The 27,375-nt window shown below is 43.2% G+C and overlaps 1 protein-coding gene across 1 annotated transcript in view; it reads left to right on the top strand.

Moving 5' to 3' along the window:
- Nucleotides 1–27,375, top strand: part of Kremen1 (kringle containing transmembrane protein 1) — a gene marked incomplete at its 5' end in the record, with an annotated part of 109,874 nt that overhangs the window by 30,218 nt on the left and 52,281 nt on the right. The window contains 2 exons of the mRNA XM_017800093.2: nucleotides 12,887–13,049; nucleotides 25,747–25,838. Coding sequence (XP_017655582.1) covers nucleotides 12,887–13,049; nucleotides 25,747–25,838 — 255 coding nt within the window. The remainder of the gene's footprint in view (nucleotides 1–12,886; nucleotides 13,050–25,746; nucleotides 25,839–27,375) is intronic.

Genomic DNA, 27,375 nt, shown 5'->3' with positions numbered 1-27,375 from the left:
CCAGGCACTGAGATTCAAACGCCAGAAAGGGGCTGGAAAGATGGCTCAGCAGTTAAGAGCACTGGCTGCTCTTGTAAAGGACCTGGGTTCAGTTCTCAGCACCCACATGGCAGCTAACAACTATGTGTAACTCCAGTTCCAGGGGATCCAACAGTTTCTTTTGTCCTCCGCAGGCATTGCATGACATGGGTGCACTTACCTATATGCAGGCAATTATACGCATACACATAAAATAAAAATAATAAAATATAAAAAACAAAAAACTCACAAGCAGTGCTAGGGGCTTTGAAGCACTTCAAGTCCACCATCTATGGCACTAGGGACCCTGTGATTTGTTTTAGGTGCACTGGTTCCTGTAGGTATACAGTGTTGTGTATCTAGGCCCAGCCTTGAAGTACTCCACCTTTTGACTTTTTGAGGTTTTCTAAATTTTTTAAAAAATTTATTTTATGTGTATTATTTTGCCTGCATGTATGTAAGTGTACCACACGCATGCAATGCCTGAGGAAGCCAGTAAAGAGTGTTGGATACTCTGGAACTGGAGTTACAGTTGGTTGTTAGCTACCAGGTGGGTTCTGGGAACTGAACCCATGTCCTCTGTAAGAGCAGCCATCTCTCCAGCCTCCCTTTTGAGGTTTTTTTTTTAGAATTGTCTTAGAGTAAACTGAGATAATGTCCACCAGAAAGCTGGATTTGGAGCTTGAAAATATGTCATGCTTTCTATTTCCTTATATGGAAATATATGAAATCTGATTTCAAGATCGAACAGCCTATTTATAAATAAATGACTCACATATTACGTTGTGCTCACATCTTATGTCCATAAATGAATGTTTTACATCATCATTGTATGATATAATATGTTCTCCTGGCACTGATAGTAAAATTCCTCAAGGAACTTTGCTACTAATGAAATGTTTTAGAGCTCTGTTAAGCCTGTGACTTCTCACTATCTGAGTCTGTTTTTTCCGTTTGTTTGTTTTTTGTTTTTGTGAGTCTGTTCTTAATCTAAGGTTTATTTAATCTCCCTGTAAATGTCAATGTTATAGACTTAAATGCTGTTATAAGTTAGTGCTCTTTTTTTCTTTTGTCTTTTTTCTTTCTTTTTCTCAGAAGCTTTCTGGACTGAGGATGTAGCTGACGGCAGAGTATGCATAACATGTGTAAGGCTCAAGTGTTCCCTCCTCAGCATACCAAAAAGAAAAGAACTAAACAAAAACCTATCTATTGTGCTTCAATTAGATGATTGTATGTGTTCATAATGTCCTAAGTGATAAATAGGAATTCCTCAAGCACTGCTGAATATTCATGGTTGCTATTCCTGGCCAAAACATATGCACTTCACAGTAACAACCTAGGCATATTTTCCAGTGGGCTGGCCTGGTGGGTGGGGAAGCATATTCAAGATAAGAGCCAGGCGGGACAGAGTGGCATCCAAGCCACCTTCTCTGCATTGGCAATTGTTGTTTGGAAAATTCTTTATTTTTGACTCCATAGCTCTAGCTAGTCTAGAATTTATGGGGATCCTCCTGCTCCTGCATCTCCAATGCTCAGACTATAGGTATATATTGCTATGTGCCACTTCATTAAAATTTTTTTAAAAAAATATTTATTTTTATGTGTATGCATGTATTGCCTGCATGTAGGTAAATGCACCCGTGTCATGCAGTGCCTTCGGAGGACAGAAGAGGCTGTCGGATCCCCTGGAACTGGAGTTATGGACACTTGTTAGTGGATGCTGGGATTCCAACCCAGGTCTTCTGCAAGAACAGCCAGTATTCTTAACTGCTGAGCCATCTCTCCAGTCCCCATTAAAATTTTTTTTTAAGTTACATTTAGAGTGTGTCTGCTTGTGTGAAGGTCAAAAGACACTGCCGGTGGTGGTGCTCTCCTTCTACCATGAGGGATCCAGGGGTCAAACTTGGGTTGTCAGGGTTGATGGCATGTACTTTTACCCACTGAGCTATTTCCCTGGCTCCCAGCTTCATTTTTTAAAAATTTGGCTTAACAAATAATAAGGCCCTCTCTATGACATCTTGTGAATTTAAACCTCTGGTCCTATGTTTACTGTAGGCTCAGTTTTTCCTGGAATTTTTTTTGCATAATTTAGTATTTCATGTCTTAATAGAGAATAAATTGGATATTCAAATAAAAGACTTCAAGCCCCTTTATTAAAATATCAATTTGCCTGGTGTGGTGGTACAAGCCTTTAATCCCAGCACTTGGGAAGCAGAGGTAGGTGGATTTCTGTGAGTTCGAGGCCAGCCTGGTCTACATAGGGAGTTCTAAGCCAGCTGGGGCTACAGGGAAAATAAATAATAAATAAATAAATAAATAAATAAATAAATAAATAAATAAATAAAATTTTTAAGTCATAACAAAAAATGGAAATATTTGGTTAAAATAACTCTGGGAAGCATGTTTTGTTTTTTGTTTTTTTTTTCCTGTTACTATGTTGTATTATATGTGTAAATACCTGTGTTGGAGATTGAACCAGGGCCTCATACATGCTAAGCACATGTTGTACCACTTTACCACATCCACAAATCCCTGTTACTGTTTTGAAAAATGCTGTTACCGGGGCTGGAGAGATGGGTCAGCAGTTAAGGGCACTGATTGCTCTTCCGGAGGACCCAGGTTTGATTCCCAACAACCCATGTGGCAGCTACAAACCGTCCTAAACTCCAGTTCAAGGGGAATCTGAAGCCCTCTTCTGACCTCTATGGCTTTGCAAGACACGGGTGCACTCACATACAAGCAGGCAATACACTCATGCACATAAAATAAAAATAATAAATAAATTTTTTTTTAAAAAAGAATGCTATCTCCATAAATGAAAAGGAAACTATAAGAAGTATTTTAATGGAAAAGCTTCTGATGCTTAAAAAAATTTTAATGATTATTTATGTGGTAATTCTACTTTGGGCAAATGTATAGTTTGTTCTGTGGTCATTTTGCATAGTTAATATATAACCCAAGAACATAATACATGAATGGTTCTCTGGACTTTAGATGGCTGGAAATTCGGCTGATTTGAGTTTGTGGTTCTTGAAAAGAAGCTACGGAACATTTATTACAAAACAGTAACTATTTTTAAGATGGCTTGAAAAAGTTCTTTTATTATGAGATTTAGAGCATGCACAAAAATAGAATGTAAGAAAGTTCCATCCATTTAGTACCTGTTGTCCACCATTACTGTGGCTAGCTATGGCCAGTGTTGTTTCATTCTACACCTCCCCCTCCCCACTGGGCTCTTTTGTAACAAATCTCAGATCTTCTATCATCTCATCTATAAGTATTTCAGCCCTTATCTCTAAATGATAGGAATTCTTTTCAAAAACATAGTAAACAGCACCATTATGGAAACCAAAACTGTAGTAATTATCTGATACCATCAAATATCTAGTAAGTGTTCAAATACCCTGTTGTCTCATCAGTATTTTTCTTTAAACAAAGTTGGAGTTTATTAAGAAAAAGGTTTTTAACTGGTTATTGTGGCTCATACTTATAATCCTAGCTCTCAGGAGACTGAGGCAGAAGGATTGCCACAAATTCAAGGCCAGCCTGATATGTATAGCAAGACCCTGCCTCAAAAAACAAACGAAAAATATTTCAATACAGACTTAAGTACAGGTGTTAAAAGAGAGACATTTAAGAAAAATACCCAAGGGTGGGTGTAGGCTTCTCAGGAGAAAGCCACCCCTCCTCAGTGATTTTTAACTGCAGTCAGGATCTAAATGAGGTATTTTAGGCAGTGTGACTCTTAAGTCTCTATTATCCTTTAGTACACCCTCCCCCAATTTTGTTTTATTTGAGACAGAATTTTGCTATATAGCCCTGCTGAGCCTAGAACACAGTATATAACCAAGGCTGGCCTTGAACTTTTAGCAATCCTCCTTTCCCTCTGCTCCTCCTGAGTGGTGGGATTATAAGCATGCACTACATGCCTGACTCATCTTTTTTTTTTTTTTTTTTTTTTTTTTTTTTTTTTTTTTTTTTGATCTTTGTCTTTTTTGAGCCCCTTGGCTCATCTTTCTTTCTTTTTTTTTTTTTTGTCTTTTTGAGACAGGGTCTCCCTGTAGCCCCAGCTGTCCTGGAACTCACTATGTAGACCAGGCTGGCCTGGCCTTGAACTCACAGAGATCCGCCTGCCTCTGCCTCCCAAGTGCTGGGACTACAGGCGTGCGCCACAACACCCAGCTTCATCTTTCTTTTTTAAAAAAAAAAAAAATTTTTTTTTTTTAAATATGTATGAGTGTAATGCCTATATTGTAGGTAGGTGCACCTGTGTTGTACAGTGTCATGCAGTGCCTGTGAAGGTCAGAAGGTCAGAAGAGGCGGTCAGATCCCCCGGAACTGGAGTTGCAGATGGTTGTTAGCCACCATTGTAGGTGCCGGGAATCGAGCCCAGGTTCTCTGCAAGAGCAGCCATTTCTCTTAACCACTGACCCAATTCTCCAGGCCCTCATCTTCCTTTTTCTTTGACAATTTCTATGTTAAAGATGCTTTTTCTTTTTTTTTTTTAATTTTTTTTGGGGGGGTCTTTTTGAGACAGGGTCTCCCTGTAGCCCCAGCTGTCCTGGAACTCACTATGTAGACCAGGCTGGCCTTGAACTCACAAAGATCTGCCTGCCTCTGCCTCCCGAGTGCTTAAATTTAAAAAAAAAATTTTTTTTAATTAAATATTTTAAAAAATTTTATGTGTATGCGTGTGTTGCCTGCATGTAGGTCAGTTGTACCCATGTCATGGGTACCCACAGAGGACCTAAGTGCCAGGTGGAGTGGGCCCATATAGAAGGTAGGTATTTTGAGTCTTTTTGTTCGTTTGTTTTGGGGGTTTTGGCCTTTTTGAGACAGAGTCTCAAAATTTTTTTGAGACACAATCTCCCTATAGCCCCAGCTATATATAGACCAGGCTGCCCTCAGTGTCACAGAGATCCATCCGCCTGCTTCTGCCTTCCAAGTGCTGGGATTAAAGGTGTGCGCCACTGTGCCCGGCCTCCCATTTTCTTTCTTTTTTAAAATATTTTATTATTTTTATTTTATGTGTAAGAGTATATTACCTACATGTATGTGAGTGCACCCGTGTTGTGCAATGCCACAGAGGTCAGAGGTGGGCTTCGGATTCCCCTGGAACTAGAGTTTAGGATGGTTTGTAGCCACCACGTATATGCTGGGAATCGAACCCCGGTCCTCTGCAAGAGCAGTCAGTGCTCTTAACCACTGAGTCATCTCTCCAGCCGCCCATTTTCTTTTTTAAAAAATGTTTTATTTATTATTTTTATTTTATGTTTATGAGTGTACTGTCTACATGGATGTAAGTGCACTGGTGTTATGCAATGCTGAGGAAATCAGAAGAGAGTGTTGAATCCCCAGGATCTGGAGTTAAGAACAGTTGTTAGCTGTCATGTAGGGGCTGGGATTCAAACCTGGGTCCTCTTCAAGACCAGCCAGTGCTCTTAACTGCTGAGCCATCTCTCTAGCCCCAGTTCCATTTTCTTAAATCTTGAAAATTGCAGCTATTTAGAGTTTAGAGTAAAGGCCACCTGAGTCAAAACCCCTCATTTCAGGGAAGAAGTGAAGGCCCTATGCATCTGGTGGTTTCTCAAACCATGCAGTGCCAGCTACTTACCTAGTGTCATTTCCCCTTCATTCCAGTGACCCTCCAGTGATTCTCACTATGTACTATGTGTGTAGAGGGCTCTTTGTCCCCTTAAGTTGTCCTCTCCATAGATCTGATAACCCCCCCTTCCATGTGATTGCTGAAGTCAGTGCTCTTCAGAGCCTGAGAAGAGCTGGAAGAGCATCCTGTCATAGCCTTGGTGGTGCTGTGTGGGAAAAAGTTGGGAGCCTTCCCAGGTCACATACCCCTTTACCACAGGGTCACTCATAACTTAAAAAAGTATGCCATTGTGCTTTGGAGTGATGGAAAAGGGTGGCTTGCCCAGGAACATAAGCTTGGAAGATGTTACTTCAAGTTTCCACTTTAGCTGACACCCCCATAGCAGCAAGGATGCTGTATGAACATTTTACAATACTTTCATGCTGTCTTCTAATAAGAGCTTTTGTTATTCTATAAATTATCCATCTATCAAATTTCATAGACATTTTAAAAGAAATAGAAGGACCAGCAAGATGGCTCTGTGGGTGAAGGTGCTTGCTATCAAGCCTGATGACCCAAGTTCAATTCCCAGAACCCACATGTTGGAAAGAAAGAACTGACTCCAGCAAGCTGCCTCCTGACCTCCACAAGTGCACCCATACCCATGCATACAAACACATAATAAATAAAAATGTGATTTTTTTTTTTTTTTTTGAGACAGGGTATCCCTGTAGCCCCAGCTGTCCTGGAACTCACTATGTAGACTAGGCTGGCCTTGAACTCACAGAGATCCACCTGCCTCTGCCTCCCAAGTGCTGGGATTAAAAGTGTGTGTCACCACGCCCAGCAAAAATGTGATTTTAAAAAACTCAGAAGATAATATCATCAAAAAAATGTTTTCTGGTATCTTGTTTTAACAATTGGAATTAGGGGCCTGAAGAGATGGCTCAGCGGTTAAGAGCACTGACTGCTTTTGCAGAGGACCAGGGTTCAATTCTCAGCACCCACATGGCGGCTATGAACCATCCTTAACTCCAGTACCAGGGAAATCTGACACCCTCTCCTAACCTCTGAGGCATTGCGCGACACGGGTGCACTCACATACATGCAGAGAATACACTCATACACATAAAATAAAAATAATAAATAAAAATATATTTCCAAGAATTGGAATTGGTAGCCAGGCATGGCGGCTCACACCTGTAAGTCCAGCACCTGAGAGGGCTGCCTTTACCAAGCGTGAGACCCTGACTGAAAAATCAAAAAAGAAGTCAGGTGTGGTGGTACAGACTTATAATATCAGCTCTTGGGAAGTGCAGACAGGAGAATCAGAAGTTCTGGTCTAGCTACATCAGACCCTGTTTCAAAAAAACAAAAAGAAACAAATATGCTGGGATTAAATTTAATATGTATTTTTCATGTTGATTTCAAATGAAGCTAAAACTAGCCATATTATTCTAACATATGGTCAGAAGTGCTGAGTTGTCTCACATAGAACACAGACTTAGCTTTGGTGGATTAAAAGAAACAAGGATGCTCACAAGTATCACATATGGAATCCAGCCACTAATTCTAGCAGAAAACCAGGAATCTTCCAGATTTAATATGAAAAAAGCATTCATTCTCAATATTATATAGTTTGAACAAATAGTACACTAGTCAGGTGGGTGAATGGTTGGTTGTTTTGAGACAGGGTCTCTTGTACTCCAAGTTGGCCTTGAACTGACTCTATAGTCAAGGGTGACCTTGAATTTATGATCCTGCCTCCACCTCCCATGTGCTAGGATTACAGCAGTGCTCTACCATGCCAGGTTTGTTTTATTTTGAGAGAGGGTCTTGCTCTGTAGGCTAGGCTTGCCTGGAACTCACATTGCATCTCTTACCTCAGCCCTCTGAGTTTTGGGATTACAGGCATAGGCCTCCACACCCAGTTTGTTAGTCAGTTTTCCATTACTGGAACAAATACCTGAGATAACCAATTTAGAAAGAAAGTTTATTTGGGGTCACAGTTTGGGAGCTTTCTGTCAGTTGGCCCAGTTTGGAGTCTGGGACAAAGCTGCACATCATGGCAGGAGCACATTGTAAAACAAAACTGCTGCCTTCATGGCCAGGAAGTAAAAGAGAGAAAGGAAGTCCTTTGTCTTCTTTGATGTCATGCCCCAACAACTGAAGTACTTCCTTCCCCACACTGAGTAATACTGTGGACTTCCCATTTTACCATAGTAACATTTGTGGGGTGTTTCTTTTTGAACAGTACCCGTTCCCTTGATGTGTGCAATTGTCACCCTTTTTGTAGATTCACACGGATGTGGCCATAGGAATAACACTGTGCTATCTAGAATGCCTAGAGAACATATTGGAGTCCCTCTCCTCTTGTACTCATCATTTTGATGAACTAAATGTTTCATTCTAGTATGGTTTTTTGGGGGGTTTTTTTGTTTTCATTTTGGCTTTATAAGAGTCTTGCTAACATTGGCTAGCCTGGAACTTGCTAGGCTTTATAGTTTTACACATGAAATTTTAAAATGTAGTGCATATAAGCTGGGTTTGGTGGCGCATGCCCTTAGTCCCAGCACTCCGGAGGCAGAGGCAGGTGGATCTCTGAGTTCAAGGCCAACCTGGTCTACATAGTGAGTCCCAGGCCAGCTAGGGCTACAGAGAGACCCTGTCTCAAAAAGACCAAAAAATAGAATAAATAAAATGTCATTCATAGGGGCTGGAGAGATGGCTCAGCAGTTAAGAGCACTGGCTGCCCTTGCAGAGGACCTGGGTTCGGTTCCCAGCACCCACATGGGGGCTGACAACCTTCAGTAACTCCAGTTCCAGGGGATCTGATGCCTTCTGGCTGTCTGGGTTTGCATGAATTTGGTGCACTTACATGCATGCAGGCAAAACACTCATACACATAAAATAAAAGTAAATACCCCCCAATTTTTAAAAAATGCAGTGAATGTATTAACTCATATTGCCCTCACAATAACTGTAAATATTGAATTATACAATTTCAGTGTCATATATAAAGATGTTTTATCATATTTACAGCTGGATTTTGGTTAGGAAAAAACAATTTGTTGCATGTTTTTCTTTCCTCTTTCCCTGTGTCTTGTGTAACTCTCAAGACCTTACCTGTCCTGGCCTTACCTGCCCTTCCCTGCTTGCTCCCTTTCCCCCCCTCAGTCAGGGAAGACCAGGCACTTGCTGAGCGCCTTGCTACTGGCTGGGGCTTTGTTTCCTTTACATCTCAGCTCAAGTCTGCTCCTCTCCAGACTCTCCCTGACCATATTCATAGCACCTACCACTATCTGATGTTGATTCTGGTTATTATGAGCCCATCTCCCCTGTTTGCATGGGAACTCCATGAGCACAGGCTCTTTATTCCCCATTGTGATTCCAGTGCATATATGAAGTGCCAAATAAGTGTTTGTTGGATCAACTAGTGAATAATATCCTAGACTTTAGGTCTCTTGCCTTCAATCATTCCCTTCACTGGAAATGTAAATATACAAGGGACTGGTGATTTTGTTGTTTGAGCCACTCCTTGCTTATCTAGCCAAAACTTGGTAGAAAATGAAGAAGGCTGAGTCCTCCTTATCTAGTCCACACCCTAGTATTCTGATGAAGTCAAGATGCACAGATGACTTTAAATCTGGAGCACTCTGGGGTTTTTTGTTTTGTTTTTCCTCACCATTAGCATGCATTTGGCAAGTCTGGTTAAAAAAAAATCATTAAAATCTAGTCTGGTTGCTTAGTTAATCTAGTATGGTTGCTTAGTTTCCCCAAAGTACAGAGATTAAGAGCAGATCCTAGAGCCAGGTGTAGTGACCCACACCTGTGGTCTTAGCCCTGGGGAGGTGGAAGCAAAAGGATCAGGAGTTCAAGGCTAGCTTCAGCTACATATATAGTGAGTTTCAGGATAGTCTGGGCTATAAGAGACCCTGTCTCAAAAAACTAAAAAGAGTAGATCTGAGAAAAACAGGCTGATCTAAGAAAAACAAGTCTGTACTGTCCCATTCCTGTTGTCAGATGACATCTCAACCCCTCTAGGGTTGAGACTGTTAGGACTGCCACATGTGAATGAGAGCATGATCCACAGGTTGCTGTGTATTGCTAAGGCCATCCATTGAAACCTGTTTTGATAGCTTTTGAGTCATTCTTGAGTGAGTTTGTTTAAGATAGGGTTTCAGGGCTGGAGAGATGGCTCAGCGGTTAAGAGCACCAACTGCTCTTGCAGAGGACCTGGGTTAGATTCCCAGGACCCACATGGCAGCTGCAAACCATCCTTAACTCCAGTTCCAGGGGAATCTGAAGCCCCTTTCTGACCCCCGGGGTATTGTAAAAAACGGGTGCACCCACTTACATGCAGGCAATACCCTCATACCCAAAAAAAAAAAAAAAAAAAAAAAAAACAGGGTTTCATGGAGCCTGGACTTGAACTAGCTATGTAGCTAAGGATGTACCCAGAATTTCTGATTAAGTACTGGAATTATAGGTGTGTTCTACCATACCCAGCTCTCTTGCCACATTTTAAAAGGATCTATTTTTATTTCTATTTATGTGTATGTGTCTGTGCCTATGTGAGTGTATGCCATGCATGTGCTGGTGCTCACAGAGGCCAGAAGAGCATGTCACATCTTCTAGACCTGAAATTATAGGCAATTTATAAACTTCCTGACTTTGGTGCTAGGAACAGATCTCACAACCCCCATCCCCACACTTTATTGTCTATATTCAAGGCTTGCAACCTAACATTTTCAGGTATAAGATCAGATTGATCAGAAAGATGTTTAACACAGCAGTTAAAATTCTAGCAGGTGACAAAATTTACCTTGATATTTATAGAATCATCTAGTCTTGTGACTCCAAACCTGAACATAGTTACCTGGGCAACATTTTTTTTTTTTTTTTGGTCTTTTTGAGACAGGGTCTCCCTGTAGCCCCAGCTGACCTGGAACTCGCTATGTAGACCAGGCTGGCCTTGAACTCACAGAGATCCGCCTGCCTCTGCCTCCCAAGTGCTGGGATTAAAGGCGTGCACTGCCATGCCCGGCAGGCAACATTTTATTAATACAAGTTCCCAGATTCCACTCTAGCCCTGGATTGGAATAGGGCTCTGGTATATACCATACACTTTAAATCTATGGTTGGTTGAATCAGTGGATGTGGAAGCTATGGATATAGGGGGATGAACATATTTCTAGTGATAATAAGTGCTATGCAACAAACAAAAGGCAGAAAAAGAGGAACAGAAGTGATAAGAAGGGGTTTCTGAGGAGATAACATTTTTCCTTCAATGGAAAATATTAGAGAAAGAACATTTGGGCAGTAAATAGCTTGGTGTGTTTCCAGAATTAAAAGCAAGTGTGGCTTGATATATAGTGACCAAGGAAAGAGCTGGGGCTAGGTTAGAAAGGCCTTGCAGATACCCATAAGACTTTGGATTTTACTCCACGAATCTTCATTCTCCTGGCATCTTTGAGTTCTGTATGGAGATTGGGTTGTGCAACAAAAAAGGAAATGTTGAGGCCTAAACTGTACATTCATGGTAAGTGGTGCTGAAGGTGGAGAAGGAAAGGGAGTTTCAGGACATATATTTGGGAAAGTAAACAGGACTTGCTGATGAGTGGGGAAGTGGGCTAAGGGAGAAAAGGTGGAAGAGTGAGGTTGACAATGAAGGAGTTCTGCTAGAGTCTTGCAGGATGTGTTCAAGTGCCCCAGCTACTTCCTGTATAAAGTGGAATGTAATAAGGATGCCTTTCTCCTGAATTGGTGGTGAGTTGAAACAGACCTTGGCCCACAGTGAAACACTATGTAGACACTAAAACTCATCTGGACAGTGGTGATTCCTTCAAGGTTGCACAGCTGGTCAGCAGCAGTATAAGCCAAGCCAAAGCAAAGCCTTTTGGTTTAGTGTGTGTCATGCTATGCTTACCTTTGAACTGTTTTGTTTCTGCTGACCCCTGGTAGAAAGTCATCATGGTGCTTGGGAAGTCCCACTTACTGCAATGCATGAGCGTTGCACTAAATATGATAAATTGCTAGAGATTTGTATATCCCAGAATTCCAGATTATTTTGACTGTCGATAAAATGGTACCATTCCAGACAAAACCCAGAGCCTAGCTGGTGGGAGGAAGATGGTACAGGAAGAGAGATGTTCTGTGGATAGTTTTTAAATATTGAAAGAACTAGCTTGTGGAATAGAGATGTGTTCATGTTGTTCCTATGCCTATTAGTCTAGAGGGGGCACATGCACTTTCCAGCGGGAGACAGTGTTGAGCCCTTAACACCGGAAGTTATAGGTCACTGCATGCCAGGAAAAGGAAAGAAGTAAAGCTAAGAATGTTGATGTAGCTCCCCCAGAATGTCAGGGTTCTAGTGATACAGCTTAAAGAAGTGTTTGAAGTGCTTCTATCTGTCAGTTTCAACTAAGCTAATTAAAAAAAAAAAATTGTTCTTTGTACTGTGCCTTTCTCATGAACCTCTGTGAGTTTAATGCATACAATATGTGTGGGGAAGCCCGTCAGCCTCAGTCCCCATCCCCCAGAGTCTGAGAAACAGATTTTCAGAGTGCATGGATATACCTGCAAGGATTTGTCATTTCATGAAATGGGACCTGAGACCATTTTTCAGCAAATTCTATAGGAAAGAATTTCAAGAGGAGGTGAGAGAAAATGGCACCCCCCCACCCTCCCTTGCCCGCTTGTTTTGTTGCGCTTCTGCCTCAGCTTTCGGAAGACTGTTCCTCATTACCAGGGAATGTGAGTCATTCCCAGATTTGTGTGATTGGGATTCCAAAGCATTGCTGTATCCGATGGTCTTATTAAATCCAAGTGTCAGTTCAGCCTTTCAGACTGTAGGGGAGAGCTCAGTTACAGCTGGTGACCTGGTTCTAGTTACCACATAGAGACGTTGGTGAGAGCAGTGACTCCCTCCAAGTACCCAGAATGCCATATACATGACTTATTACCAACTATTTCTAGATTTGGGGGTTTTCCTAGCTCACTTCATGGGCTCCAGTACATTTCAGCTCTGTGTTTATATCCTCATTAAGATTTAGGGAAAAGTGTATAAAGACCCAAGAGCTGATGCTAACAACCCAGTGTGTGCAGGGTACCTCATTTCAGGTTCATTCAACTCAGCTCTGCTAACTGCAGGCTGCCCAGGATCTAGCAAGACACTATCCATTTCTAGCTTGATCCAAACAAAACAAATAAAACATCCACTAGAGGGGGAGGAAACTATAAATGTTGCCAGAAAATTAGTATGCTGTCTTTTCTTTCTCCTAGAGTGTTTCACAGCCAATGGTGCAGATTACAGGGGAACACAGAACTGGACAGCATTGCAAGGAGGGAAGCCATGTCTGTTCTGGAATGAGACTTTCCAGCATCCATACAACACTCTGAAATACCCCAATGGGGAAGGTGGCCTGGGTGAACATAACTATTGCAGGTAAGGTGGGACCATGGTTCTTCAAAACAATCTCTAGTCTCTTCTTACAGCCCCTTATAGCCCTATTTCTTATTCCTTTTAAATTGTTTTTTTGAGACAGGGTCATCCTGTAGCCTCAACTGGCCTGGAACTCACTGTGTAACCAGATTGGCCTTGAACTCACAGAGATCTGCCTGCCTCTGCCTCCCAGGTGGTGGGATTAGAGGCGTGTGCCACCACGCTCAGCAGGAATGTTTCTTGGCCCCTACTGGCCAACTCAGAAAGCCATGTCATTGTTTTAAAAATTAATTACTCCATCTATCTGCCTGTCTGCTTGTCTGTCTCTCTCTCTGCTTTTTCCCCCAACTTGGTTTGTCTTTATAGTGGCTTTCAGAGCACTACTGTCCTAGTTGATCACTTTCTTACCTCTTTGGGAGGATTTTCTCCGGCAGCCCTCCCACCAGTGCTCATTTCATAGGCATCAAAGTTGCTGAAGATGTAGTGTTCAAACCATCTGGGACCCAAACCTCCCTCTGCTTTTAGCAATGGAAGTTGCCTATGGAAGTTATTCTGCCTCTAGCCAGCCCTGGATAACCTTGAGAGCAGCTGTATTCATTAGACTTATACTATTTACGTCTTTTCAGTGGACTAAGGTGTTCCTTTGCTTTTCATCTCCTCTCCAACCCTGACCCTAATAGGGGCTTTTAATTTAAGGTAGGGTCTTTCTTTGCTACATTGCTTAGGCTGCCCTTGAACTCTTGGGTTCAAGAATCTTGCTGCTTCAGCCTACTGAGTAGCTATGTCTACAGGCATTTACCACTGTCCATTTTCCAGCAGGAGTTCTTAATTTCATATCCATGGTGCTTCAAATGCTTATTTTTGATTTCCTGGGCGAGGGGGTGGGGAGATGGTCCACAGCTTTAATAAGATTCTCAGATATCTGATTGAAAGCAAGTTAAGAATTACTGGGGGCTGGGGAGGTGGCTCAGCGATTAAAGTGCTTCCTGAGCAAGCATGAGGACAGACTTTGGATCATAAGAACCCATGTAAATGCTGGATTGACGTGAAGACCTGCCTGTAATTCCTGCACTCAGAAGGCAGAGACAGGATTCCTGGAGTAAGATGACTACCTAGATTAGCCATATCGGCAAGCTCCAGGTTCATTGTGAGGCCCTGAATAAGGTGAAGATTTATCAATTGATTCATTGATTGACTGAGGAAGACTCTGGCATCAACCTCAGGCCTCCACATGCACATGCACACGTATACATGAATTCTTACTGATATGTAGAAACCATAGGAAAAATTCCAAGCACTGCTTAGCTATATAAGATCGTGGTAATATGACTCATGGTTCAGCAATGTGTTGAATCTAATCATTCTTAGAACAGGTGCACAGGCTGCCTCTTGAGCATTAGGACAGGGAAAAATGATTGCTGAGCCTTACTCTGAGGTCCACACCATGGAGCTGGTTCCACTGGCCCATGAGCATCTCAACCATGTGGCACTGTTGACACAGCTGAGCCAACATATTTTTCTGCATTGTGTGGGCCACACTGTTTGCCTTCTACCCTCTACATACCCTTGCTAACACTCCAGGGCCCTTGTGGCTGTCTTAAAGTTACCAGGTCTGCAGTGCATGTTTGCTTTGTTCTTCCCTTCAGCTCTTTCCATCACCTTTGTCCCAATCTGTATTAACTGACCGTCCTCCAATATTTGCTGTTGCTATATTTTTCATTTTTTGTTGTAAAAGTATTAAAAGCTTGTTCTAAGCCAGGCATGGTTGTGCATACCTGTAATCCCAGCACTTGAGAGGTTAAGGTAAGAGAATCAAGAGTTCAAGGTCATCTTTGGCTACATAGTAAATTTGAGGCCAACATGGGCTACATGAGACTCTTGTCTTAAAAAACTAAACTAAAACAAAATAAAAGCTTGTTCTAAAATGTTCTCAAACGGTACAAGCACTTAACATTTAAATAGTCTCCCATTTTACTTCTTTCCTTAAAATCCCGCCTACAAAGTATTACCATTTTTTTGTGTGCATCTTCCCACTTTGCTGTCTTTTGTATTTTTTAAAAAAATATTTTATTATTTTTATTTTATGTGTATGAGTGTATTGCCTGCATGTATGTGAGTGCACCATGTCATGCAGTGCCTCAGAGGTCAGAACAGGGCTTCAGATTCCCCTGGAACTGGAATTAAAGATGGTTTGTAGGTGCCATGTGGGTCCTGGGAATCTCACCCGGGTCCTCTGCAAGAGCAGTTAGTGCTCTTAACCACTGAACCATCTCTCTAGCCCCATCTTTTTAATTTTTTAAAGATTTCTTTCTTTTTTTTTTTTTTTTTCAGTCTTTCTGAGACAGGGTCTCCCTGTAGCCCCAGCTGTCCTGGAACTCACTGTATAGGCCAGGCTGGCCTTGAACTCACAGAGATCCGTCCGCCTGCCTCTGCCTTCCAAGTGCTAGGATTAAAGGCATGTGCCACCACACCTGGCTATTTCATTATTTTTAATTATGTGTATGTATACGTGTCTGTCTACAGGTATGTACAGGTGCCCATAGAGTCCAGAGGCTTCAGATCCCCTAGAGTTACAGGTGGTTGTTGAGCCACCCTGCGGGGGGTTCGAGCCTGCGATACCCACGCAAGGATGACTGGAGTTGAGTAAGCGCACCGCTCGCCAGCCCCTGCCGCCCCCAGCACCGGAAACAATCAGACGCAATGGGGAGTCTAGTCAAGCAGGAACTCATTTATTGCAGCAGGGCAGGGTGCTTATAATTCCCCCACCCCTCATAGTTCTCCAATCAGCTTAAAGGTCAATGCATGCATGCAGGCAGGAGCCCATGAAAGCTTATGGAGGGATCCAATCCGATGATCTTCAAAACAAGTCAGGCCACACCCCAGTAACTTCCTCTCGGCACCATCTTGGCAAGGCGGGGCCTTTAGGTCCCCACATCTCCCCCTTTTATTTTTATTTTATAAGGCCGAACTGACTTTATTTCACGGGTAACCCATCTCATAGATGGCTCCCTGAGGAGAGATGGCTATCTCCTTCTTCTAATTTTATGCATTTTTGCCTGTCTTAGGTTGTGTCACCTCTAACCAAGACTTGCCCGTCATTGGACCATGCACCTGGCCATGTGCATGTCCTGTCTTAGGAGTGCTTGTCATGGGACATCTTACCTGTCCTTGGCTAAAAATACGTCATGATTAAGGGCAGCCACATGGGTAATGCCAGCCCGTGACGGTCTTAGTCTCTGCCTAACTCGGTTAGCCCAGCGTGGACAACCGGAGGGGGTATGTTCCTAAGGGAGTCCATAATCATGAGGAAGTGGGCCATGGCAGTTCCAAGGGTCCTCTGTTGCCGAATTATCTGGTAAAGACACTTAAAGATAAGCATTATCAAGAGAAACAAAGCAACCATAATGATTCCTGCCACAAGCCAACTAGGGTCAAAAAACCTCCTCATGTGTTCCCACACCTGAGTTACAAAGGATGAATCAAGGTCCAACACAGGAAGTTGAGTATAATTTAGACTAATGATTTCTTGAGTCATAGATTAAAAGGCAAAGAGGCTGACTGGCAATGAAGCCAAGGAACTGGGTCCTTCACCCCAGATGGACCTTTTAGCCAATCAGCCAGTTGTCTCCTTGCCTCTGTGATATAAAGAGAGGAATTTTGTCTCATGAAATATTGTCCACGGACCGTCATGCTAGTCAGTCGGATCCTGGCCTACCCACTTAAGGTTTTTTTCAGGCACCCATACGGGGTTTGAATCTCCTGTAGGGTAGACACAGCCAAAGCCTCGATCCATGGTTAACAATGGATCTGGGCCTGTCCATTGCCCCGTAATGGGGTCCTTCCACCTTACCTGTACCTCAGGTCTCTGTTCCTGTCATCTCGAGTGCTTCTGAAACCGGGATTCCAACTGATTTTTTTGAAAATTAAGAATATTAATTGTGAATAAGGCCATACCCAACTGTTGGTGGGGGCTTATTCCCCCTTTTTGTTTTTGTAATTGAATTTTTAGGTTTTGATGGTTGAGTCCTACAATGGCTTGACCTTGGGGATTGTAGGGAATTCTTGTATTGTATTGAATTCCCCAAAGTGAAAAGAAATCTTGTAAATTTTTACTCACAAAACATGGTCCATTATCAGTTTTAATTCTTTGGGGCAATCCCAACATAGCAAAGCACTGGAGAAAATGAGACTGAGCATGTTTAGACTTCTCTCCTGTATGATTGGTAGCCCAGCAGGTATGAGAGAATGTGTTGATGGACACAAAAATATACTTAAGTTTTCCAAAAGGAGCATAGTGTGTGACATCCGTTTGCCATAAGGAACTGAGCTTGAGTCAAGGGTTGACAAGACTTACAGGTATGTATAATCTTCTTTAGGTCCTTGATGGGAACTTGAGGAAACCTCTCATGAAGTCCCCACCAACTTACATGAGTGAGTTTATGTAACCCCCGAGCTTCATTCAGGCCTGCTGACAGAACCTGGGTGGAAGCCACCTTGTCTGCCTCTGCATTGCCTTGGGATAAAAGCCCAGGGAATCCTTGGTGCCCCCTAAGATGCTGTAAGAAAATAGGGGCTTCTCTCTCTTTAAGGAGCATAAGAGTCTGAATCATCAAGGGAGTAATGGGGTTCCCATCCAACCGGATATGAGAACCTAATAGCCCTGGAAGAAGATTGACTACATGCAGACTGTCAGAAAACAAATTCATGGGCTCACTTACCTTTGATAATGCTAAAGCAATGGACATGAGTTCCTTGAATTGAGCTGAGCCATCATAAGTGTGGACATATCTTTTTGGTTTCTCATCTGCCCCCGGGTATACTACCACTGCAGCTCCAAATCTGCCCCCGTCAGTGAAAACATTGTAGGCTTTCACTAAGGGCTCCCTGACAAAGAGCCGGGGAGCGTCCCAACAGAGGGCGCGAAAGGAGGTCACCCATTTATGAGGGTCATAATGACAGTCCAAATTCCCCAGGAACCCTTCCAAGGCTATGGCTACTTGGTTATTTCTGCAGAGCCATTCAAAATCCTAAGCCAATAGGGGATAATAATTTTAAGAGGGTCTATGCCATAATATCTCAGAGCTACATCACATCCTTTCTCAATCAGGTCAACCAGTTGATCCATGGGTGTGTAAACCTGTGGTACGCCTCCCAGAGAGGCATGCACCCATTGAAGGGGCTTCCCGTCCTGCGTAAGGATGGATGTCATCAGGGTCTCACCAGAGAGTATCCATAACTCAAGATCTTTACTAGGTGTGTACCGGGCAAGTTGTGCTCGGTCCAGGGCATCCTGGACCTCATGTAAGATGTCCAGGTGTTGAGGAGCCAGGTGAATTAGTTTTGAAGGCTGTTTTCGTACTAGCATCTGAAACAGTGGTCTTAGAGTCTCAGTGGGAATAGGCATCCAGGCTTGTAGCCAATTAATTTCTCCTAATAATTTTTGTAACTCTGTCAGGGTTACAGTGGGCTTGACAGCCAGTTGTGGTTTTAAAGGGCTTACTCCTTCCAAAGAGAGTGTGGTTCCCAGAATTTTAAAGGGAGCAACAGTGTATATTTTATCAGTGGATACATGGAGTCTGCCTGTCTGTAGACATTTCTGAGTAACCTTATATAACTCTTCTAATTGTTGGAGGCTTGGAGCTCCCAAGATTATATCATCCATATAAACGTACACAGTGTCATGTGGCAACGTGGCAGCAAGTGAGCAGGCCCCAAAAAGGTCTTCACATAGCTTTGGGAGAATGATGGGCTATTGGCCATACCTTGGGGTAAAACAGTCCATTCATACCTCTCATCAGGCATTTTAAAGTTGGTGGAAGGCACAGAGAAAGCAAATTTTTCACAGTCTTGGGGTTGTAAAGGGATAGAAAAAAAATCTTTAATGTCCATAACTATAAGAAATAAATGTGAGGAGATAGCAGGGATCTCCCCTTAAGGGTGTACCCACTAGGGTCATTCTAGCATTGACTTTACGCAAGTCTTGCAACATTCTCCATTTGCCAGAGGCTTTCTTAATAACAAAGATAGGTGTGTTCCATGGACTTATAGAAGGTCAGATATGGCCCAACCGTAGCCAATTGTTCCTGTACAATTTCCTTCAAGGCCTACAACTTTGTCTCAGGCAATGGCCACTGCTCCACCCATACTGGTGACCCAGGGGACCATCGGATAGCTGGAACCTGAGGGGCAGTGGCCCCTAGAATTGGGGGTGAGCCCAATGCTCTTTTTTTGGGTCCCCCTTTAATTGATACAGAAAGACAACCCCTGAGTTGCTGACTCGGGAAGCCTATCAGACTCTTCAAGGTCCAAATGGTCATCATAAAAGGCCTTGTTATCAGTGGTTATGCAGGCCTGTGCATCCCCCAAAATATCTTGTCTTATGAGGTTGGCGGATAACCCTGCCGCCACCAGGAGTCACAGCTCTCCTTTAGCTCCATCTGCATCCTGCCAGGTGAGCCATTCTCAAGTCTCCTCTGATGGGGTGTATCCTCCCACACCTAGGATTTGGGGCCCAGAAACTAGGTGCCATCATGATGGGACCCCCCTCCTTTCTAATAATGGTCCTATCTGCCCCCGTGTCCACTAGGCAGCAAAATCTCTTGCCATCTATTTCAAGATCCATCTTGGGCCTCACACCAGGGATAATAATGACTGTCCAATTCGCCATAAGTTTTTCGCCTCTCCCAACTCCTCCTTTAGGGCATTGTAAATGTAGCCGATCATGGGGAAGTCCTCCTTTTGTTAATGGGGCTGGAGGCTGCCCCCCGTTTAATTTAAAGGCTTTCCTTCCATATCAAATCTGGATTTACAATCCTTCTGCCAATGGAACCCTTTGTGGCACCGGGGACAGGGCATAGATGGGGGTCTTTTTGATATCCCACCTCCAGGCTTAGGCCGGTTCTCTCACTGAGGACAATTTCTTTTAATATGGCCTGTCTGGCCACAGCCAAAACATGGGCCTTCTATTCCTCTAGGCCCCGTTGTTACCTGCTGTCCCAGATTAAGTGAATTAAATGCCTGGGTTAGGGCATGGGTCAGAGCCTCTGTTTGTGTCTGTAAGACAGCAGCCATGGCTTTGGTTTGCCCCCTCTGGGTTCCCACCTCCTTGGAGGCAATTATCCATTGTCCCATGGACCTGTCTTTAAGGCCAGTACAGGCTATCTTATGATCAGTGTCCATTCCATCCCATATCAGGAGCTTAGTGAATTGCTCCCTCAGTGGGCCTGGGGATACTTTTCATTTTAAGCTCTTCTCTGTCTATAAACTCGTAGAGGGGTTCACAAGGCTTTTGATTAATCTCTGCGAGGGGGGATTCAGTAGACCCCTCGTCCAATTTTCTCCAAGCATTTAATCCTATGACCCTGACGTGTTCTGTATATGGGGCTGGAATGCCCAACTGTTACGCCCCTGTGGCATAACAGTCACTTGAACCAGACAACATCCCAAAAGTAATGGGGACAGGTGAGTTGGCACTTGCATTCCTCTCAGCCTGTATCCTGCATTCCTCCTTAAAGAGGGCACACCATTTAATATATATGGGGCTAGGAAGGACTGCTTTGGCGAGGTCCAGCCAATCCTTTGTAGTACACCGCTCATGAGCCAAGCCTTGGAGGAGAGTATCTACCCAGGGTGATCCCAGGCCATCCTCAGCCACCACCTTTTTTAATTCCTTTAAATCCTTCACCTCCCAGGGATACCAGGAGTCAGGGTGAGTGCCTCCTGGGTTTACATTAATAGGATTCGCTTCCACCCGTGGCCTCACAGAAGCCTCCTGAGCAGGGCCAGGATAAGAGGGCGGCCGATCCCCAGGATCATTTTTGTTTATCTCCCTGTATTTTTGCTCTCCATCTGAAAAAGGAAGCCATAGGTCCTGAGAATGGGGACAGTTTTCATGGGTCCCAGGAAGCCCTGAAGTTGGCCAGGGCACACCTGAAGTGCCACTTGTTACTTTGGCCGCTTTTGGTTTCACTTCTGTTGCATTTCTGTGTTCTTCCTCAAGCTCTTCCCATGATTTCCGTGCTGAGGTTTCTGAAGGCTCATCAGGAGGTGGCGCTGAGGGTTTAGGGCTCTCAGGCCAAAAGCATGCCTTTAAGGCCAAGATAGTAGGGTAGAACCCCAGCGGCAGATCCATCCCCAATTGAACCTCCCTTTGTTGAGCTAGGTGTTCCACACGTTTCCATGTATCCCCAAACATTAGCCCCAAGTAACCAGGGAGCCAAATGGACGGCCTCTGCCCAAACCTTTTGAGCTGCCGGATCTGACAGATCCAACCCCCTACTTTAAGCATATCTCTCAGTGCCTTAAGTGCTGGGTCCTCAAGCTTATTAATTGCGTTACCCATCTTTTCAGGTCTCGCTTACCCTGGACTCTTGATTGGCCCTGATCCTTTTCCTTTCACCTACCTTCGAGCACCATGCTGGGCGCCAGTTGTGGGGGGTTCGAGCCTGCGACCCCAGCGCAAGGATGACTGGGGATGAGTAAGCGTGCCGTTCACCAGCCCCTGATGCCCCCAGCACCAGGAACAATCAGATGCAACGGGGAGTCTAGTCAAGCAGGAACTTGTTTGTTACAGCAGGGCAGGGTGCTTATAATTCCCCCACCCCCTCATAGTTCTCCAATCAGCTTAAAGGTCAATGCATGCATGCAGGCAGGAGTCCATGAAAGCTTATGGAGGCATCCAATCCGATGATCTTCAAAACAAGTCAGGCCGCACACCAGTAACTTCCTCTCGGCACCATCTTGGCAAGGCGGGGCCTTTAGGTCCCCACACCACCCAACATGGGTGCTGAGAAGAGATCTCTGTCTTCTGGAAGATCAGTACTCTCTCTTAACTGCTTAGCCTCCTCTCCAGCCCTTTTAATTTTATTGAAGTTAACGTGCTCATTATTTAATTCTTCATTTTATTTTCAAAGTTCTACAAATTAATTTTTAGTATAAATAAAAACTCATGGGGCTGGAGAGATGGCTCAGCAGTTAAGAGTACTGACTGCTCTTGCAAAGGACCAGGGTTTGATTCCCAGCACCCACATGGCTGCCACGAACTATCCTTAACTATAGTTCCAGGGGAATCAGAAGCCCTCTTCTGACCTCTGAGGCATTGCACAACACGGGTGCACTCACTTACATGTAGGCAATACACTCATACACATAAAATAAAAAAATAATAAAATATTGCTGGGCGTGGTGGTGAACACCTTTAATCCCAGCACTCGGGAGGTAGAGGCAGGTGGATCTCTTTGAGTTCAAGGCCAGCCTGGTTTACATAGTGAGTTCCAGGACAGCTGGGGTACAGGGAGACCCTGTTTCAAAAAGACCTAAATAAATAAATAAATAAATAAATAATTTTAAAAAAATTGTAGGCTAGTGAGATGGTTCAATGGATAAAGGTGCTTACTGCCAAGCCTTATGTTGACCTATATTTGATACCCAGAACTCACATGGTGGAAGGAGGGAACCAGTTCCCAAGAGCTGTCCTCTGACCTCCAAAGGTGTGCCATGGACACACATACACAAAAATAAGTAAATAAATGTTTAAAAAAGAAAGAAAGAAAAAAAAAATGCTAGGGTGATAGGTTGGTAAAGTGCTTGCCTACAGACCATCATTTGATCCCCAGAACCCACATTAAAAAAAACTGGGTTTGTAATCCCAGTACTGGGGAGGCAGAGACAGGCACATCCCTGGGGCTTGCTGGCCTTAATTTCCAGGCCAGTGAGAGACCCTCTCTCAAAAAAATAAAGTGTGAACTGTGTCTAAGGAACAACACCCAAGGTTGACCTTGGAGCATGTGCATACACACTCTCACACACACACTGGCACACATTCATACACCTACATAATTAGTCCCACTCCCTTAATTCATTTTGACACACTACCTTTCCTGATTTTTCTATTCATAGGAATAGTTGGATTGGGAAGGATGCTTAGGCAGAGAAATGAGTAACTGTTTTTTGTTTGTTCGGTTTGGATTTTTTTAACATAGCTACTATATTCATATTCTAAAGTGGTTTTTTGTGTGCAGGTGTGGGGGGTTTTTTGTTTGTGTGTTGCTTTTATTTTGTTTTGCTTTATTTTGCTTTGTGATGCTAGGGCAGTGCTCCACCACTGAGCTGTACTCTTTGGCCCCTAAAGTGTCCTTGGTAGTTGGCTATTGGTTTATTCTGTTATTCTCTAAATTTTCTTAAATCTTCTCAGTAGCTTTTTTTTTTTTTTTTTTGAGAAAGGGTCTCCCTGTAGCCCCAGCTGGCCTGGAACTCACTATGTAGACCAGGCTGCCCTTGAATTCACACAGATCCACCTGCCTCTGCATCCTGGAGTGCTGGGACCAAGGGCATATGCCACCACACCCAGCTCTCAGAAGATTATTTTTAAGTGTGACTTTAAGGTAAATTTTAATTTCCAGTGAGAAAAAAAAATTTTCTAATAGATGTCACCCATCTTTGTTTACTCACTGGCTTGCAGGAGTTGTACCCATAATAGTACCTGGGGGCTGTGAGTACCTTTCCCCCAACTGCTTCCAACTGCAGCCCTCTGATTTGATGGAATATATCAGACCTGAATTACCAATTTATACTTCAAAAAGGAGAGGCTGAAATAATTGATGATTATCACACAGAGTCCAGACCTTTTTTTTTAGGACTGCAGAGAAGTAGGATGATTTACTCATTCTTTATTAAGCTATTCTGAAGCTTTTCAGAATTGCTTTGACATTGATAACAAACAGTGTTTTCTAAGGGCTTTATTCAATACTACATCAAAGCTGAATACTGAATAGAGGGAGGAAAATGACAGTGAAATACCATTTAAAGAAGGGCTTTGTATAAGGTCTCCCACTTTGATTTCTCAGTTGACACCTGATACCATGTTTGTCTTCTGTGACTTTTCAGGCCCAGTCACATCTGAGATGTCTGAGAGCTATGGAGTGATGGGAACAGGCTTCTCTGGGTTGGGCTTGAAGTATCTGGATTAGAAGGGAAGACAGTGATGGGGAAGAGCAGAATTGGCACTAGCACCTGCCTTTGGGCACAAAAAAATGAAAGACTCTTTTGTGCCTGGGGAGGCTTATCTTTTAGGCCACACAATAGGCTTATCCGCTCAGGCCCCAGATGGGTTGCTCCAAAGCTCCTGCCTGTTGGGGTCCTTGTGCCCATTTCCTGCCTAACTGGAGTGTCAAGTTTCCTGCATTCTGAGTCTAAATAAAAGGGGCTTGGAAATTGGTGAAAAGAGGCAGGCTTTTTCTATGTGTCCAACAGCCCCTGTCATTTGTTGACCTGCTTCATCAGTGTCACTCTCTATTGTTACAATGTCTCTGCGCCAAAATGACCCTAAAGGACATTTATTCTAAGCTGTTCTCAGTAAATAAATGAGATGAAATATGAAATAATGTGATTGCTATATCAGAAGTTAGTAACTGACAGGACACAGGTTCTAACTGATGCCTGTATAACTTTCTTCAGGGACCTCTGTGGAGTCTGTACTTTTTTTTTTTGGTCTTTTTGAGACAGGGTCTCCTGGTAGCCCCAGCTAGCCTGAAATTCACCATGTAGACTAGGTTGGCCTTGAACTCACAGAGATCTGCCTGCCTTTGTCTCATCGACTGCTGGGATTAAAGGTGTGCTGGGCTTAAAGGCTTAAATCTGTATTTTGATGAAGTAGAAGATCTTATTTCTGTCAAATGTGAGATGAACAGCTTGTTGCTGGTACAAGCTTGTCACTGGAGTCTATGTCATGTGAATTCATTTTGCTATTTAAAAATTATATACTTGGGGGACTGGAGAGATGGCTCAGCACTTAAGAGCACTCTTGCAGAGGACCAGGGTTCAGTTCCCAGCATCCACATGGCAGTTAACAACTGTTCATAACTCCAGTTCCAAGGTTTCCAACACCCTCTTCTAACCTCCCCAGGCATTGCATAACAGGGATGCACTTACATGCAAACAATACACTTATACACATAAAATAAAAATAATAAATGAAATAAAATAAAAATTATATACTTGGAATGTTCATTGTTCAAGATAATAGAAAAAACTAGAAGAGAAAAATGTTTTTTAAAATATTTTATTATTTTTATTTTGTGTGTATGCCTATATTGCCTGCATGTAGGTAAGTGCACCCGTGTTGTGCAATGCCTGCGGAGGACAGAAGAGACTGTCGAATCCCCTGGAACTGGAGTTACAGACAACTGTTAGCTGCCATATGGGTGCTGAGATTTGAACCTGGGTCTTCTGCAAGAACAGTCAGTGTTCTTATCTGCTAAGCCATCTCTCCAGCCCCCAAGAAAAAGTTTTAAATTACTAATAGTCATATCACCTAGAGATAAATATTTTCAAGAATTTAGAGTATAGCTTTCCCTAAATATATACCTTTTTAAAAATATAGGATTGTGTTATCTATAGTTCTGTTTGTTTGAGACAGTGTCTTGCTATGTAGCCTTGGCTGGTCTGGTACTTGCTATGTAGCCAAGGCTGGCCTCAAACTTATGGCGATTCTCCTGTCTCAGCCTCTCAGGTGCTAGGATTATAGGCATGAGCCACCATGCCCAGCTCATGTTTTCCTTTTTGATAACAGAGGACATTGAAATACATACCGGTTATTAGAGGTAACATGGAACTCAAAGTAATTCCTTTTCTGAAAAGCAGTGAGACAGATGACTTAAAGCACAAGCTGTGTCATCAATATGTCCCTCCTTATCCCCAACAGAAATCCAGATGGAGACGTGAGCCCCTGGTGCTATGTTGCTGAACATGAGGATGGTGTCTACTGGAAGTACTGTGATATTCCTGCCTGCCAGAGTAAGCCTAACACACACTCTGATGGTTTGGGGGTTGACTACTCAGCTCAGAGTAGAAGGCACTGCCAATGTCAGTTAGCACCGGTTGGTGGGTTTCAGGATGCAAGGAGAAACATCTTGGGCTGTGGATTTCCACTTTTCTTGTTGAGACTCTTCAGGAAAAAGAACATTCATTTCTGTGGCACTCTGTTTCCTAGGTGTACCTACATGGGTAAGATCAATGAGAATTCCTACATTTGTTGTTATTTGGTTTTATCTGGCTTCAAGTTCCCTGGAGAATGATAGTAACTGGTTAAAAACCACACAAAGTCCAAAGTCCAGATGATAAGGGTCTCCCTGTAGCCCCTGCTGTCCTGGAACTCAACTATGTAGACCAGGCTGGCCTTGAACTCACAGAGATCTGCCTGCCTCTGCCTCCGGAATGCTGGGACTAAAGGCCTGCACCACCATGCCCGGCTCTATTTTTTTTTTTTTTGTCTTTTTGAGACAGGGTCTCCCTGTAGTCCCAGCTGTCCTGGAACTCGCTGTGTAGACCAGGCTGGCCTTAAGCTCACAGAGATCTGCCCACCTCTGCCTCCCGAGTGCTGGGACTACAGGTATGCGTGCCACCATGCCTGGCTTCTATTTTATTTTTAAAAAAATAATTCACAGTTTGGTTTCTTTAGTCTTTTGTGTTTATGTATTTGTATGTTTGTGTTCATGTGTGTGTATTTGTATGTTTGTGTTTATGTGTATGGGTATGTGTGTGCATGTGCACATACATATTTGTGTTCATGGAGGCCAGCTGTCAACCTTGGGTGTTCTTCAAACCTGTCCACCTTGGTGTGTATGTTTTGGGTTTTTTTTTTTTTGTTTTAAAGATTTATTTATTATTTTATGTGTGTGTATGTATACCACATGTGTGTTAGTGCTCTTGGAGGCTAGAAGACAGTATCAGATCTCCTGGAACTGAAGTTACAGGCAATTTCAGGCCACCCAAAGTGGGTGCTTGGAACTGAACCCAGATCCTCTGCAGGAGCACCAAATTCTCTTAACTGCTGAGCCATCTCTCCAGCTTCCACCTTGTTTTTTGAGATAGGATCTCTCACTGGAACCTGGGGCTGATGGGTTAGGCTAGGCTGCTGGGCAGAGCCCCAGATCCTTCTGTCTCTATCTCCCCAGTGTTGGAATTATAAGTATGTGCCACCATGCCTGGCTTTTTATGTGGGTGCTAGAGATCAAATTCAGGTGCTTGTGCTTATGCAGCAAGCATTTTACTGAGCTATCGTCCCATCCTAGCCCCTTCTTCAACCTTTTAGTAAAAGACCTGATTCCTTACTGTTTGTTCATTCATTTCTATACTCAGTTATTATATTACAGATATCAAGACAAAAGGACACCTAGATCCTTAGGGAATACTACAATATTGAATGACTTTTTATTGTTGTTATGGGGTACCTGGGGTTTTTGTTATTGTTTGCCTGACTGTTTTTTTCATTTAAAGTTAGGCATGGTGGTACATGCCTGTAATCAGACTCCAGACACTGAAGCAGGAAAAG

This window comes from Nannospalax galili, unplaced genomic scaffold (assembly GCF_000622305.1).
Source record: "Nannospalax galili isolate Female #2095 unplaced genomic scaffold, S.galili_v1.0 scaffold259, whole genome shotgun sequence".
Classification (NCBI taxonomy): Eukaryota; Metazoa; Chordata; class Mammalia; order Rodentia; family Spalacidae; genus Nannospalax; species Nannospalax galili.
The sequence above is the reverse complement of the archived record's forward strand: the minus strand, read 5'-3'. Positions and strand labels throughout refer to the sequence as shown.